At 42.3% G+C, this 16,680-nt stretch overlaps 1 protein-coding gene across 1 annotated transcript; it reads right to left on the reverse strand.

Annotated features, from left to right (window-relative positions):
• Positions 1-691: 691 nt before the first annotated feature.
• On the reverse strand, positions 692-14,885 carry LOC140307241 (protogenin B-like). Its single transcript, XM_072386026.1, has 19 exons — positions 14,795-14,885; positions 14,022-14,321; positions 11,137-11,281; positions 10,875-11,008; positions 10,478-10,774; positions 10,121-10,280; positions 9,744-9,991; positions 8,976-9,140; positions 8,474-8,779; positions 7,503-7,688; positions 5,623-5,718; positions 5,326-5,512; positions 4,996-5,123; positions 4,712-4,882; positions 4,090-4,272; positions 3,399-3,522; positions 3,172-3,310; positions 2,957-3,064; positions 692-2,874 (listed from the first exon to the last, which is right to left on the reverse strand). The coding sequence occupies exons 1-19, from the start codon at positions 14,859-14,861 to the stop codon at positions 2,461-2,463; spliced, it is 3,558 nt and encodes a 1,185-aa protein (XP_072242127.1). The 5' UTR covers positions 14,862-14,885; the 3' UTR covers positions 692-2,460.
• Positions 14,886-16,680: the final 1,795 nt, after the last annotated feature.

Raw genomic sequence — 16,680 nt, forward strand, 5'->3', positions numbered from 1 at the left:
TGTAAACCCCTGAAAAAGAAAGAAAGAAAGAAAGAAAGAAAGAAAGAAAGAAAGAAAGAAAGAAAGAAAGAAAGAAAGAAAGAAAGAAAGAAAGAAAGAAAGAAAGAAAGAAAAAAAGAAAGAAAGAAAGAAAGAAAGAAAGAAAGAACTACATTTGAGAAACTTTAATGACTGTAATGCCAAATAATTTTAATTCACAAAATGATGAATTAGATGCGTGATGTGATGTAAATGTGATGACTGATCATAGCTGTTTATGAAGACTGTTGCAGTGACTTCAGTAAATAATCGGACGCCTTTTCTTTTGAGGTTTTCAGTTTTGATGGCCTTATGTCTCACATGATGTGTACATGTGATCCTTTTTTGGAAACCTGTTAAATATGTTGTAACTACAGCTGGTCTGACCGGCAGCTCATCTTGGCCAGGACACTCAAAAAACAAAAAGGTTTTCAATCTCAAGAGCCTTGCGTCCTGGTTCGATAAAGGTTTGATAAAAATAACCCTTACAGTTGTAGTATGTTGACTAATCATATTTTTCCCCGCTGAATTACTTACACCCTCTGCTTACATAACTTTAGATTTGAGAAAGGCCAAAAAAAATTCAACACAAATGATATTTTTCCCAAAAACAATTTTATTATCTAGTATTTTTAATCATCTTGAGAGTATCAGAAAAAAAAGAAAAAAAATCTTTTGCAACATTTTAGCACATAAAATAATATATTTTGCTGTTCACTTTGGATTCAAAGATGTATTCTTCTTCTTCTCTTGTCTGTAAAGTTATCCGTGGCTTCCAAATGAACCTCTGTCGATAATCAATATGACGACAAACTTGAAACTGAAACCAGACACGTTTTTAGATAAAAAATGTCACTTTGCAGTTTGAGAAATGTTTCTGTTTACAACCCCGTGCTTAAAAAGTACAATCCACATCGTAATTTCTAACGTAAACTAGGTGTAAATTCAAGGTGGTAAAAAACGACAACAGAACAGTTTCTGACATCTCAAGCTTAAAAGAGAAAAAAACAAGAACTATGTAACAATGCCTTTCTAGTAACCAAACCCACTGGGAAATCATTAGAACTTTCAAATGCAAATAGTGTATATAATGTAAATGAAAACCAAAGAAAATCACTAAATAACAGGGACTTCAAGATTCTTTGGTTAGGATAATTTGTATTACAAAGGTATAAAAAATTGATTATGCTGCTCTTCACTCAGAGGGCTTCCAGGATGATAGTCAGAATCCTTCACTGTCACGCCTGGACAGTAAAATTATAATGGAGCGGGAAGACAATTCTTCATCCTTGCGACAATGATCGTGAGTGGCGACAGATGATCCTCCCAATAAAGAATAAATACTATCATCTATCGCTGGCAGGACACGCTGGATCTTTGGTCTTGCGTCAATACTTTCGCACCGCAGATCAACGACATGAAACAGGCTGCGCCCGTCTGAGGAAGCAGACAACTCTTTGGATAATAGCATCGGCGTCACCTCTGCATTTAGCAATGGTCTAGAAGGCAAGTGGAGCACAAGGCTTGTGCTAAAGCTTTCACCAGAATAAAGCTCTAATAACATTTACACGGAGAAAACAAGTCATCTACGAGATATTCGCATCTCTGTCAAAGAACATTTGGCAAACGCACCCTCAATGTACACCCGCTATATTATTTTTGGCTGCCTTATAATTTTCTCTTGTTTTATCAAAAACTCTTTGGGTACGCTTTTTCCACTCTTTGGATCTAGTCGTCTATAGTATGCAAAGCCCATTCTATATTAAGGCCATGTTAAAGCTTTGAGTTCAGTGCACAGAGAATGCCAAACTACACTGTTTGATAAAGCTAAAAATACAGTTTGACAAAATGTTAAAGCACTTGTCATCTTTCACAACAAAGATAAACAATGAGAAACAAAAGTTCTTTCAACCATGAAAATAGAAACGAGAACATAATGCCCTAAAAGAGGAAACAAGACACGGCAATGAAGCATTTTCGCCTTGTCCCCTGAGTCTGAGGTAATACTGCAAAATACGTGGGAAAAGGGAGGTAGTAATGTATATAAAGAGCAGAATACTGAGGTAGATAATCCATCAATAAGGAGCTCCACTACACCCTCCGCTCCAGTGGAAAATGCAATTCAAAATAATGAAATAGCATCACAGTACGCTTCTGACATTCATCTTTTAACATTCATCACGGGTGAGCTTTGGTTAGGACAAACACCAAACACGCAAACAGGTAGAAAGTTGTTAAAAAAATGGAAATAAAATGTCATAATGGACATTCATACAAAATCCTGAGGTGAGTCCGAAGCAAATGCACATTTCCTCCACCGCAGCAGCTGGCTTCCTGATCCCTTGTCTTTGAGGAAATACTAAAAGGGCTCCTCTCAGGAAGCGAATGAGGTAGAAGTGGCATAGCTTCGGCCGCTGAAGAGCAGATACAGGCCAGGTGATGTCAAGAGATGGCTGCCTGGGAAGCGTACAGGGCAGGATGAGCGTCTTCGGAGTTGCCGCAGAGCCGGGAAGCATCCGGTGCAGAGCGATGGCGGGGATGGCTCAGCATCTCCTCATTTTTCACTCTGAACGACTGCTTCAGCTCTGCGATGGTGGTACCGCCGCCTGACCCCAGAGATTTTGCTCCGGAGCTTTGGCTGGTCGACAGGTCGCTCCCTTCTTCGTTGCTTTCTTCGTTGGAGTAGTGTCCAGAGTCTCCCGTCTCTTGGCTGCCCTCACTGGTGTGAGAGCTCTCCGAGTGAAGTGGTCCAAAGATGATTTCCCGGGATGAAGGGGGCAGGGGAGCTGAGCCCAGAGTCTCGTCATATCTCAGAACAGTTTTGCCAGTTTCGTACAAGCTGGCTCTCGTTTCAGCCTAAAGAAACAGAGAAGGTAAAGAGTAAGATAAAAAAAACCAAATCTGTGTGAAAATAAGACTGAATGACCGCGTCACTTACATCACTTTCAGGTGGATTAAGGATCTCTCTGTTGAAAAATAGCCACCTCTTGCTTTGAATGTTGCCGCCGACAGGGCCAACGCTATTTATGACTATATTAGATCCATCCTGGAATAAATATTTAAAAGGTTTTGCATGGTTGACAGCACAGAGAGCTTGTATCTGAGAGAGCAGCAGTGATCAGAAGCTTGTTCACTTTGATATGTTTATCTCACCTTAGCATCTATGAAGTGCTCACTTATCATCGGTATGAGGGCCTCGACATTCTCAGCACGGCATTCACCGGGCAACGGGAAACCAGCGTGTGGACCTTCAGAGGCTCCGACAGCGATGACTTTGGGACTGGACGATTTTCTATTTATCATACGAAGATTTTAAATGTTTTACAACATGATTGTAGCATTATTTTCTTATTGTTTAAAACTATTCTTATCATTACTACCTTGGTCTGCCCTTGCTGATCAAGATCAGGGCACACATGGCGATACATGTCAAGGCGATGCTCACGCCGACCATGATCCCCGTCATGGACCTCTGGTCTATGTGGTAGAGACCGTCGGAAAACACTGGAAGATAAACCGCACGGCGTTTCAGATGAGAAGGGAAACATTAGCGTTAACGGACTGACGGATATAGCTGGGAGATCATGCCGTGCGTGTAACACAGAGCTTTTAAACTCATTCGGTCCTGACGCAGCACATGAGTGCAGCTGTTCCAATGGCTAGAGGCTACTGCAGCTCTTTATGAGTTCACGAGTGCATGTATTTTCCAAACTGCGTGCAGGGCATGGAGTACATTTAAAAGTCTCCAAATTCTTCACCTGGATATCAACACTTTAGCCAAACAAAATGAAATGAAGAAAAAGACTAAAACTACATGGAAGCGAACGTGAATTATCTAAAGGACAGTTAAAGGTCAATCAAACCTTAGCGACATCACATCCTGATAATAACTTAAAGCCTGATATGCTCCATGTGGAAAAGTCAAACTTTTTTATTCCAGGCGAACGACACAATCCCCACAATACGGATTTGCTCTTAACTAATTAAAGATCTAAAACAATATAACTCAGAGTTTAAGAGTTAAAAGAACGGATGATCCTTCATCTTGTTGCGACATTTAACGATGCTTACCTGTTGTATCTGGGAAGTGGTCAGAGTGCCGGGGGTTCTTGCTGCGGTGCATGTGTCCACGCCTCAGTGCCAGCTCCACGATGTCAGAGAAAGGTCCGTCACCCACCCTATTGGAGGCGCATATCTTCACCAGGTACACATTCCCTGGCTCCAGCTTCTCCAGTAGGGCCATGGTATGACTTCCTATATTCATACAAAATGGAAGAGAACTTCAGAAACATGAAAGAGCGACACTTAAAGTTCAATAAATAACGACGCACAGCATGCGTATTTGCTGATGTTGTAAGAGTATTTGTTGTAAGAGATCGCTTTGTGGCTGTTTTAGGTATTAACAATCAGCAACATTCAATTTAGAGCAACACAGGAGATGTTCAAATATTTCAGGGAAAAAATGCACATCTGACTGAAATTGTGCTTGGGCCTCCACCCACATGGTCTTATAGTTGTTAAAACAATATATCTGTTCACCTGTTATTCGTTTTGGAAACATGCTAAGTGGCAGTACTTTTTAAAAATGATTCATATGGGTATTGCTCTGCTTTGTAAAAGTGCTGTTGGGATACAAGATTCCCCTCAAATACCTCAGCATCACCGATTAAATGTGATAAAGTGGAGCACTCACCCTCCCTCTGTACTTTTTGCCAGTGTCCAGCCATCCAAGCTTTCTGTGAGGCATACAGGATGGTGTAGTGTGTAATTATCACATTGGGCTCTGTGGGCTCCCTCCAGGACACCAGAGCAGTGTCATCCTCAATCACAGTTACTCGCACTCCTGCAGGTTGCTGGCTAGGTGCTGCACACAGAGCATTCACGGTCACGACAAGAGAAATGTGACGAATGGGATACAAAAACAGCAACATAGCCATAGCAATAAGATGCTACACTTATGTCCAATTTGTTTTTTACCTGCTGCAGGGGTCTGATGGTAAACAACAGAACTCCAGGGACTCGACATCATGTCCACATGGAGACGCACCACAAACTCATAGCGAGTGTTTTGAACCAAATTTTGAACCATCACACTCTGCTTGGTGCTGTGGAGAAAAAAAAACATTCACGCATTAGGCGCATTTGGCAGGGAATAATCCAGAACACACCATTTTTGTTAGAAAATATGTAAAGTACCACAATGAAGGAAGTACATGTAACCAAACTGCAGGGATTTTTTATTTTTTGTGAGTACAGGATTTATTATGTCTGCCAGAAAGAAGTACAAGCTGTTTCAGGGGCTCTTACGTTTGTAGGTAGCGTATAGCAGAGACATTATGTGTGCCCACGGGTGTATAGCGGACTGTATAGCTAACAGCCTTCCCAGGTGGAAAGGCAGGATGACTCCAACGCAGCAACACTGCAGATGAATTGCTGGTCAAGACAGTCACTTGATGTGGAGATGGAGGGGCTGCTGCCAATTGGTCTCTCGCCGCTGAAGGATGCACACAGCAGTTACATTTAAAAATGTACTCAGAGGCAACAGTTGTATTCCATATAAAGCTGTGAAGATGTTTGAAATAAAATCTAGAGCGATGTACTCACAAACACATCCTGGAGTGCTAATAGTCTGGTCGGTCTGATATCCGTCCCCAACTTCACTGACAGCCAGAATCTTGATGTGATACTTTCTTCTTGGATCTGGAGAACAGATAGCCAATTTTCAGGCATTTCCACTCATTTTGCGCAAGCAAAAAGTCAAGGTTGCCTCGCTAATATTTCAGTCACGGAACAAAGCAGCCTTGCTTTGCCCAGTGCTGCCAAAGCTTGAAATATCACCTTTGAAACACAAAGAGCGATGGCTAACAAACAGAGCAGAATCATTTTAAAGGCAGACAGACGTGAGAACAATCAGGGAGAGGGAGCGTTCGCAGGTCACGAGAGGCCACCCCCCCATGCACGGACAATACACGGTCTCGTCTGTTACCTCACCTCATTTATCATGTGTCCCTCTGTCCAAAAACATGAGAAATATCAGCCGGCCCCATTCTCTAATAAATATAATACCATGATCAATACAGACTACGGGGATTTTTTTTCCTTTCTCAAAGCTAGAGATGTTAGCATCATAAAACCTAATTAGTATGATGCTGTGCTTTAAAACACAATATAAATAAATAACTGACTTTCAGGGGGATGACAAATGTGGGTGAGGTAAAATGTTGTACATTTGAAAACAGAGGAAGCGTTAGATTAGGCTGTGTGAAGTACTGACACTTATAATCAGGAATTGGAATGATCCCTGTGGTCTGGGGCTGGGAACATTTCATTTGAAAATGTGTTTTAACTTGAAAAACTACCACTGCCCCAGGCCCTAAATCATGATGCTTTACGAAGGCTGAAAAGGTCAGCCTTTGGGTATTGACCAATGACGGCAGTGTGTCCAGGCTTGTGTAGGGGGCTGGGCCAGGGGCAGTGTTCAGCTGCTGGGATCCTAGACCCATGGGACTTGGGGGGATTTGACTGAGGTCACCGGGCCAAGCCAACATAGAACAGAAGGAATCTGGGTGCAGGGTTGCAGAATAGGAGGTGGGCCCCTTTTGTTTCCCTTTTCACAGTCTCTATTGCTTTTGTGTCATAGCCTTAAACTTGGAGCAGCAGCGCAGAGTAACAACTAAAGCGAGATTATGGATCACGAAATCAATGACAGTGAGTTTTGTGATTATTAAAAGAAAACAAATGAAGAATTGAACATTTACTTAAAGTTATAACTGTCCATATAAAGTTATAAATGTGGATATATCAAAACTAAAGACGATCACAAGGAACTTACTCAACAATCTAACTTATTTCGTATAATCTGAGCAGGAACTACACTGTGCTTTAGGACGGGATAATATTGTTCATCTCAGTTTGTCTCTGGTTGATACTGCATATGGATAGCTGTAGGTAATTTACATGGGCAGCACAGATGACCAGTGGGGGCAGGGCCCTAAATCCCACACTTCTGTCTCACGGGTAGAGGTCAGTGGCTCGGTCCAGCTCTTTGTTTGTGTGCACCAGTGTCCAGCTAAAGGGAGGTGTTGGCAAGGATCTTGCAGGGCAGGTCTGGCCCAGGACACAACACAATGCCCATGCATAATTAAGCAGGCGTTAGGATGGGAAACGGTGGTGGGAGGGACATCTGGTTACTGACCTCTAACCCTGGGAGCCTGCTCTCACACAATACCGCAATGAGGCTGGAGAAGATTGCTGGTTAGACAAGAGGGGTCAACCCATATTGATCAGGACAGAGGGTGGAAATGCAAATGCACCATCCAACTGCCCACTGAATTAAATTAGGTAATGCAAAAGAGATTCCCCCCCTCCAAGTGAGAACTCATCGGTCACTCTTTGTCATGAAGGCCTAGATGATAGAAATTGACCAAAATAGTCAAATACATCCCTCAATTTTTCTTCCCACCCACTATGGGCTGGTCACTCACCAAGGCCACTAATAGTGTAGGTGTAGGTTTGAGCCTGCAGCAGGATGTTGGGCTGCTCTGGTTGACCTTCCTCATGGTAACACAGCCGGAAACCCTGAGCAGCCACAGAACCAGGGGAGGTTTGCCAGCGTGCCACAATGGAGGTGCAGTTAAGAGGCTCAAGTTGAAGAATAGGGGCTGAGGGCACTGAGGGGGCAGAGAGAGCAGACATGGGATCAATACATTCTCATTTGTAGAGTGTCATTAAGCACAAAGGAAAACAAAAACAACAGGACAGTGACTGCAGTTAAAGTATGGATGCACAGTTTAAATTCAAGCTGACCACTTTTGGCATAACAGATTCTAAATTTTACGCTTGCTTAGTAATAAAATCCCCAATCTAGCTTGTTATACCTTCAAAAATGTGTGTGTTGTCTGTTGTGGTGCACTACAACTATACCTAAACATATGCATAGTAAGTATAACTTACTTTTTAAACATAAAATTCAGCTTTGGAGGACAAAAACCTCCCCCAACACAGTAGGCCATTTAAACAGGCTATTCTTTTCCTCCACATAGAGGCCTGAGGCCCTGTCTTTATGATCCGTGACTGAGGCCACTCTAACATCACTGACAGCAAGGGGCAAAGGTTTCTGGGTAACCAACACAAAGACTGTGGGACAATGCTACCAGAGCAAACTCTAGTCACATGCCAGCCACACTGCAAGAACTCTGTTGACACTCCTTGTATTCCAAAAGCAGCAAAAGCCAAAAGATGACCAAAAGCAAAAAGATAAGACAGCTTTAGCACCACGTTTGCATCTTATCATACCAGAAGATAAATGCGTTTGAGTGTTATATTGTACCGCACATGTAGGTAAACAAAAGCCACTGTATAAATTCATGTGATGAAAATGCATGGAAGATAATATCACATCCCCGGCTTCCAAAATTCATGACAATATTTCCTTTTCAGACTTTGGCAGGTTTACCTTTGTTGCTCGACACTTTAGGTGTACGGTGCGAGCTCCACGCCGATGGCTCACACCAGCCCACACGTGTGGCTGCAGCCATGCGGAGCAGGTAGATGGTGTCAGGCTGCAGGCCCTGCAGGAGATGTTCAGTACAGTTGTGCGGTAGCTCCACAGTCTTGACAGTGTTGTCTACAGCTGTGCGATAGGAGAGTCTGTAGGCCGACAACCGTCCACGGCTAATCTTTGCTGGCAGTGGCTGCCAGCTCACCTGAATGTCCGTCGAACTGTGGCTGGTCAGACTTAGCTCTGGGGTACGCAGAGGCACTGCAGAAAAGTATGAAAATCCCTTATTCACCATACATCCAGTCTACGAGGAGATCAGTTTGTGAGGAATACAAACATGCTTTTAAATTTTCTTTATCATGAACAAATAAAATGTTCCGTCCATCATGCTTATGCCTGTTCAAAATGAGCTGTGAACATGCATAAGTTGCTCAAGGTCTCATTGCTCGATGCTTACCGTCCTCCAAGGTATGCTGACTGACTTGATCTGACATACGACTGGCTCCCATCGGCATATAAGCCACAACGTAAAAGCTGTAGTTTCGAGCTGAGTCCAGGTCTTCGATGATGTAACTGGTTGTGTCGTTGCCAATAACAACTTGGTATTCTTCGTTGTTTAGACCTGCCGTGCAACAAGTCGTAAAGTATGTTAGCAAACGGGTTCATATTGCACAAAAAAGAAGTGACTTCCATGAAAGCTGTTCTGGCACATAACATAAAATCAGTCAAGTGTTTTGAACGACTGCAGCATCAGAATGCTGCTCATAACACTCATAACTGCTTCCAGACCATTGACACAAACTCCCATTAAACTTGTAAAAGACTTAACTTTATAGAGTTGCTTGGCTATAAATAAAATGGTTAACGTGAAACATCTCCTTACATTGTCGGTTTGCAAGACTGTGAGACGCTTAAATAGAGACCCTGTCCCTTTAAATGCAATCAGAATGAGCTTGGGAGTGGACAAAGACCTGACTAAGCCTGTTGTTATTTAAGTGAAGTTGCCATTCTGAGTCCTCCTTGACCTCTGCTCTGTGCAGCAACAACAGATGGCCTTCAACAGAGGCAAGTTGATCCCACTTAACAGTGATATGGCTTGTAGAACCTCTACAAGGTGGCGATTGCATCTTTCTCACACCTTCGTCCCTCCTAGTTCAGGACTGACTGTTTTAAAACTTAAATAATGAGATAAACTAAACTAAAAATGTTTGTATCTTAGTCTCACCTTCAGCCTTCATGTAATGGATGGAATAGGCGATGACTTTGTCCGCATTGTAGAGAGGTCTCTCCCAGGCCAGTAAAATGGCAGAGCTTGAGATGATCTCAGCATGGATATTCCTCGGTGCACTGGGTCTGTCCTCTGACATGACTACAATCAGGCGAGCCACGGAGAGCACAGAACCCTGTTTATTCTCTGCCATGCACTGATAGATGGCATCATCCTCGGGAATAATCTGGGTGATCACTAATTTACTGTGAAACAATGAGAAAAACAAGGAAAAATCAGCAAAAACCAGTGAGGAGCTATCACAGGAAGATCTCATTTAATGTTTTTTTTTTTCCATTGTATCTAATGTAAACACCACTCCTGTGAGACAGTACCTGTTGTACATCTTAATCCGTCCATTTAAATGAACCTCTTCTCCATTCTTTAGCCAGCTGATGCGTGGCAGAGGCACTCCCTCTGCCTGGCACATAAATCGGGCAGTGCCTGCTCTTGGACGTGTCTGACTCTCAGGCCTCTCAACGATGGTTGGTGGCACTGAAACAGACGTGAATGAGAAAACTAATGAAAACGCTGTCTTATGCCTTCTATTTGTTAACCAACAGAACACATATAACATATAACAGAACTAGGCATTTTGTGGCATATCGAACATAAGAAACAGATACAGGTAGTAGTATAGTCAGTAGGTAGTCAGAAGACCCATGTGGTGTAATGACCAACGGTTATAGTACCCAGAACTGTGAGGTTGGCAGCGGCAGTGGTGTGGTTGCGGGTTCCAGGTGTGGTGGCCCTGCACAGGTAGACTCCGCTGTGCTTGGAATTGACATCGGTAATAACCAGGTTCCCATTACCCAGCACTTTGGCATTGTAGACATCGATGGGTTTACTGTCAGCACGGCTCCAGGAGATGATGGGTGAGGGATTGCCTGTGGCCACACACTCCAGTACCACAGTTTGATGAAGGGAGGCTGTTGTGTTCTGTGGTCCAGCGATGATTCTGGGCCTCTGACGTGGTTTAGGACCAGCAACTTCACAAGGCAGCAGAAACGTCAGAGATTCATTCAGTGTTTTCAAAGGAAAGTGGGACAAATATTCATTTCTAATCTTCAATTAGTGCAATTACCACACCTTTGTCGACAGCGAGTGTGGCTTCTCTACTCTTTAAACGACTGCCGATGTTAATTGCCACACATCGATATTGTCCAGCATCTTCCAGCTGCACATTGTGAATCTGAAGAACTCCGTTTGGCAAAACCGTTATTCTAATAATATAAAAGGACAAAACGAGGGTCAAATTAAACAGAATTTCAAACCTGCTGCTAAGTAATTAATACAACTGGATTATAAGAGGATTTCACTCTGTCTGAAATCCAAAGTGTCTTGCAGGTACCTGTCTGTTTGTAATGGTAATGTGCTTTGGTTGTGCTCCCAGGTGATGCTGGCCGGAGGGTCGGAAATGACCACACAAGAGAACCGAGCCACAGAGCCCTCAGATGCCACCATTGGTAGAGGATGCAACACAAACTCTGAGATCCCTGTGAAAGAATGAAATATAAGTGTCTGCAGCAAATAACTCATAAAAAAAAAAGAAAACTTAACCACTGCGTAATGTTTGCTTTATGTATGCAAAGGCCTGACTTTGATATATGTTAACTGATCATGTGAAAGGTATTGATCTCTGCAAGACACCAGCTGCCTTTGTTTAGATGAGCCATCACATCCTGTTCTGACCAGCTGGCCTAATCAATGTATCAATTGAAGAATGACAGTGAATGATGCATTATTATAGATACAATTTAATCAATGCACTTTGCATAAAAAGGACTACAAGCAACTACCAATAGAAAATGTTGTGCAGTCTTTAAAGTGTGTGTGTGTGTGTGTGTGTAGGCTGCATGTAGATCTTGCAATGTAGAAACTAACTAAAAAACATAAATATAATATCAAAATAACTATTTCAACTTTATAACTATAACAGAATATAACTATAACATTAATAACATTTACAGGCCTTCAATAATGACCAGAGTTAAGCAAGCCCAGTCTGCATTTAACTGAGACACGCTCAATATGATATGATCAATGACCTTCATTCATTAAGGTGATAAGTCCCCCCCCAACACACACACAGACACACTCACAGAGAAGAAGTCAATATCATGTTAAAGAAAATCAATGCTCCTATTCTCCCACTGAAGCTCTGCATTTAAACCCTGAGCGTCAGGACAGCGAAAACAACGGAGTAAGTCTTTCACTTAAGCTCTGATCCTATTGATATTGTGCAAGTAAACTGCTGGTCCTGCTGATGGATATATATGTGGATGCATTTATGAATGACTCCACTCTTTATGCATTTGTGTATATGTAACAGCAGGATTCCAGGTCAAAATAAATGCATGTATTAGTTATTTGTCTTGTCGAGAAGTCCAGCAATAGTCATATATTCTGTCTCAGCACAACACAGCAGCCTGGTGGCCAACGTGAAAATGCTAAGTAACTGATAAGAAAAGAGATAAACAAAAAATTGCTGACTGGCTGGGATCAGCGATGCAGGTGGTGAGTGTGACCTATCTGCTAACATGGTCGTGTCTGTTGTAGGGAACAAATCAATGTCTAGGTCAAGCAGCACAAAGGTTTCCCTAAAGAGGTCAGAGGTCACCTCAACCCCCTGTCCGGTCAGTTTTAGCCTAAACTGGAGCCAGATCGCAAACAGTTTACCATTAAACCACAAAAGGGAGCTCAGTATTTCCTGTGTCATCAGTATTCTACACTAAATGACACGGTGGTAATAGAGCCTATCCGCAAAGCATGTAATACTCTAATGTGAGTTATCACACAGGTGTAGAAGTCTTGGAGGTGTAGAGTGATACAGTTCAAAGACTACGTTACATCAAAGGAAACACTTCCTGGATGGAAGGACCAACAATTTTTTTTTTTTTGCTGGGGAGAGTCAGGCTCATTCGTTCACATGACAAACTGGCCTTTCTTTAACAAAAGCACTCTGCTTGACAGGGCAACAGAGGGTTTGATCTAGTGAAAGGGACTGTGGGCTGGGAGAAAGAACAGCCCAGCCAGAGCAGGCCTGTGACATCACAAAGCCTTTCTCCTGCTGACCCCAGACCCCTGGGACCTCTGGACAGAAGGGGAGCATAGAGGAGTCCCATCCTCCACCCCAAGCACACAGCTGACCAAAAACCTTTAACCCTTTCACTGACTATGACTGGATACCACACCAAACTTGAATTTGGTATTGTTTATGTAGTCATCATATTGAAAACTAAGTTTCTGGTTGCTATTTTTAGATTACAACCAACCAAGACATGAGCACGTATACATTTCACATATGCACACGCAAATAATTGACTTTTTTCCTGGATGCGAATCTATTTTCACAAACTATTTTAAGAGTAAAGATTGCAAAGATGTTAAAATATTGCTTACAAGAGGAGATTTCTTTCCGAAAGTCTACACTCTCAGTGTCAATGTCAAAATCAGTGCCCTGCAGAGGGTTTCCATGACACCAGCCATGGGATATCCCTTCTAAGACCTTTGAAAAGAGTCCACGGTAGACCAGGCTCACTGAATAGACCCAGCTGTCTTGTCCACTGATATGTGGACAAACAAATGCCCTGAAAGCTAGTCTTTTCTTCTGGGGCAGTCGGGGGCACTCCAAACAAAGGCTAAAAAGCAAATGGCCTTTCACAGATTCCTCTGTGTAGCAGACCACTGGACAATTACCACAGAGCCATAGACTGCAGTAACAATGCAATCCCACTAACATTTAAACCGAGAGAGAGAATGATCATTTCTAACTTTTTGCTAAAGTTTACAGATCGCCTTCATAAGTGTTCATAAGTGGCTGTTTCCCTCTGCTCAGAGACAGGCTAGTGGCCACAAGCTTGGGACTGCCTATTTATGGAGTATTTATGAGCTTTTGGATAGACTCCCTGTTTATCTTTAACTATCTCTTGAAATGATCCTATAACTGGCCTGACATCTTTAAAGTCAAGTATGACCAACTTCCAGTGTCACGGAAGCCCAGGCTTTAGAGCTTTTTTTGCCCAGTAAAGAAAAAAAAAAGAAGAGAGGTGCGAGGTACATCTGCTTCACATCTCCAGGTTTATTACCCATGAACTGCCCATGCTGATGCTTGAACGGTGACAACACCACAAAGTCAATATCACCAGCAAGTGTAACCAATCTTGGTTCCGAGAGTGGAAAAACAGCCCATGTTCTCACCAGATCATCTTTTTCCACTCTGAACTCCATACTTACTTGCGATAGTCAGACGTGATCTTTGGCTTAAGATAGCTCCAAATCTGTTCTGGGACAGACACTGGTAGAAACCCTCATCTGAGTCCTCCTTGGTGTGCTTTATCTTTGGTATGTACAAGGAGCCATTGGGCAGAAACTGTAAGTGTTCACTTTCTGCCAACCTAACTCCATTCTTTAGCCACTTGATGGTGACTGGAGGCTGTCCGTGAGCCTGACAGTCCAACACAGCAGGATCCTTTGGTAATACCGTAACGTCACTGGGCTCCGTGATGAAGGAGAGTTCACTGAAGCTTAAAACACCTACAGGAAAAACGATGGGAGCATTAGTTATGGATCGGGAAAAATGAAAAATGGCCAGACGAGAATATGTGAGGTTTAATTTAACAGCTACTTATAAAGGATCAGCAAGACCACGCAAAACAATGTGGACAGAAATTAATTTTTTTCTATAACAAACTCCCAGAATGTGCTGACACAGATGTGTAAAGTCACTGAGCTAAAAAGATGGTTTTTTTTTTAATACTTTGTACAGTCCATCGCAAATATCAGACACGGTACTGAGGGTGAGAATACCAAGTCACAGAGGTGAAAAAACTCATTTCAATAACGCTAGCAAATCATTCCAAGTAAAAGAAACACTTAAAAAAAGAGAATATCATCACTAACATAAAGGCAGGTCGCCGCTTTAATGGGACCGCAAACAAGGGCAGCACAAGGTACGATAGCTCACTGACACCTTCAGTGTCAATAACAACAAAAAAGACCTTACTTACTTGATAATGGAATAAACAAAACAAAAAATAGCCAGCGCCGACAAAACTTCATCTTAAAATTCGCCATTTATCCAAACATTCGTTTCATTTCCCCCCCTCCTCGAGCTGTCGCTCCCCTGCGAACCGTACCTTAGGTCCACACAATCACTTCTGCCAGCAGCGGAGCACCGACGACTCGAATGGGGTGCCGGGGAAGCCCACCCCGCCCTCTGACGCATGCGCACACACCTTAGGACTGAAGCGAACGTGGGGACTGGGATAGGGATACTTTTTAAATGAACGGATCTGTTTATTACACGTGCAGGATGTTGTAGTCAGCTTATCAGATCTTCACTTGTAAGAGCAAATAATAGAAAGGATCTCCTCAGATGTGGGTCTGCTACGGAACAGTATGAACACTTGGTCTGCATCTGCATCCATCTTCACATTTGGGTTTAAAACATTAAAAAATTGGACACCGGATCAACTTTAGTGGCTTCCACGTTTACACTTGATTTAGTACAATAAATGTGCTTCTCCATGTTATGAACTGCTGTTATTTCTTCCTACTCAGCATGAGAGACAGTGCTTGGATGTTTCTTTATAGTATAGTTTTCCATTCAGTTTTGTGTCCTAATCCAAATTGGGTAGCTAATGACAGAGGGACCCTCCCTTATGTTATACATACATAACATAAAACACCGAGCAAAAGTTAAATGGATTTGCTTTAGATTCTTAACTCACCATGTAAAGCTGAAACACATTCTACATCAAGCTTTGATCAGGTGTAGCGTGTATATAACCCACAAAGTGATAAGTGGTAAACCTCTGATTTCCCATGCTGCAGCATGGCTTGGTGAGATCGTCTTTTCTGTATATCAGATGTTTTGCACAGTAAAATTAGATAAACATAGGGAATTATCAGTCACCAGAGTGTAGGAAGGTCACTCTGAACGGCATCTGCTCCAACCAGAGAATCTGGTAATTATGAAGAGATATTGATGGGTGCATGTCAGCTGCTTAATGAATTCAGATATTGATCCAGTGACCATGCCTTTTGACAATGACCCCCCTCGTCTCCCAGCCCTCTTTGAAAAGTAGTACAATGGGCTTCTGCTGTGAGATCAGCCATGTTGCGTCAGCAAAACACGGGTCCTCTGAAACAGGTAAATAACATCTAGTAACTGTTTGAACATCAATTTCTTATTGGAAACTTTCTGTGAATGTTGTACAATGACTTTGAGGTATTACTGCCACTGTCAGGAATCTCCACACTTCAATATCCAATCAAATAAGGAGACTGGAGTGTAATTATGTATTGATTAGAGCTAACTATTGATTAAACTATCTAATGCCTTAGTTATAATTTGAGGATCAAACTAGTTGTCTGTTTGATAGCATCTGATAATGTGTTTACTCGGTAGTTAAAATTTGGGGGAATTTTTCTTTTAAAAAAAGATTCGATCCTTGAAAAACATACATTATTGTCTTTAAACTTAATTTTCTTTGATATGAAATAGCAGTTGCTCATATTTTTACTGCTTTGGACACAAAACAATGTTTTTTTTCCATCACTGCTTCAAATCTACAGTGATTATCTCAGCTGTAAAAACAAAAAACAAAACCCGTTTTGCTCAGGTCTATAACAGGGGTATAAAACAAGCAAAGATTTGTGTTGTTGTGTAGCCTAATGAATGGGTTCTCTGCGCATAGATATGATGTAAGAATTTAAAAAGGAAAAACACAACCCTGTATTCCTCGTGAAATCAGTTGACTCACATTGTCAAATGTTGTGTTGTGGGGGCTGAGGTAAGCATTGGGCTCCACATGGCTAAAGGTCCAGCTGTTTGACCACGATCAATAGGGTTAAGGTCATCAACATGTTATGAATGGCACGAGGCCCTGGG

The sequence above is a fragment of the Leuresthes tenuis genome, unplaced genomic scaffold (assembly GCF_036924035.1).
Source record: "Leuresthes tenuis unplaced genomic scaffold, fLeuTen1.0.hap1 SCAF_5, whole genome shotgun sequence".
Lineage (NCBI taxonomy): Eukaryota > Metazoa > Chordata > Actinopteri > Atheriniformes > Atherinopsidae > Leuresthes > Leuresthes tenuis.

Coding starts and splice junctions, on each gene's coding strand:
- LOC140307241 (XM_072386026.1), bottom strand. CDS start 14,861: ATGGCGAATTTTAAGATGAAGTTTTGTCGGCGCTGGCTATTTTTTGTT. Junction 4,883..4,995: donor CCATCAGACCCCTGCAGCAG/GTAAAAAACAAA, acceptor CTCTGTGTGCAG/CACCTAGCCAGCAACCTGCA. Junction 3,065..3,171: donor AGCACTTCATAGATGCTAAG/GTGAGATAAACA, acceptor TATTTATTCCAG/GATGGATCTAATATAGTCAT.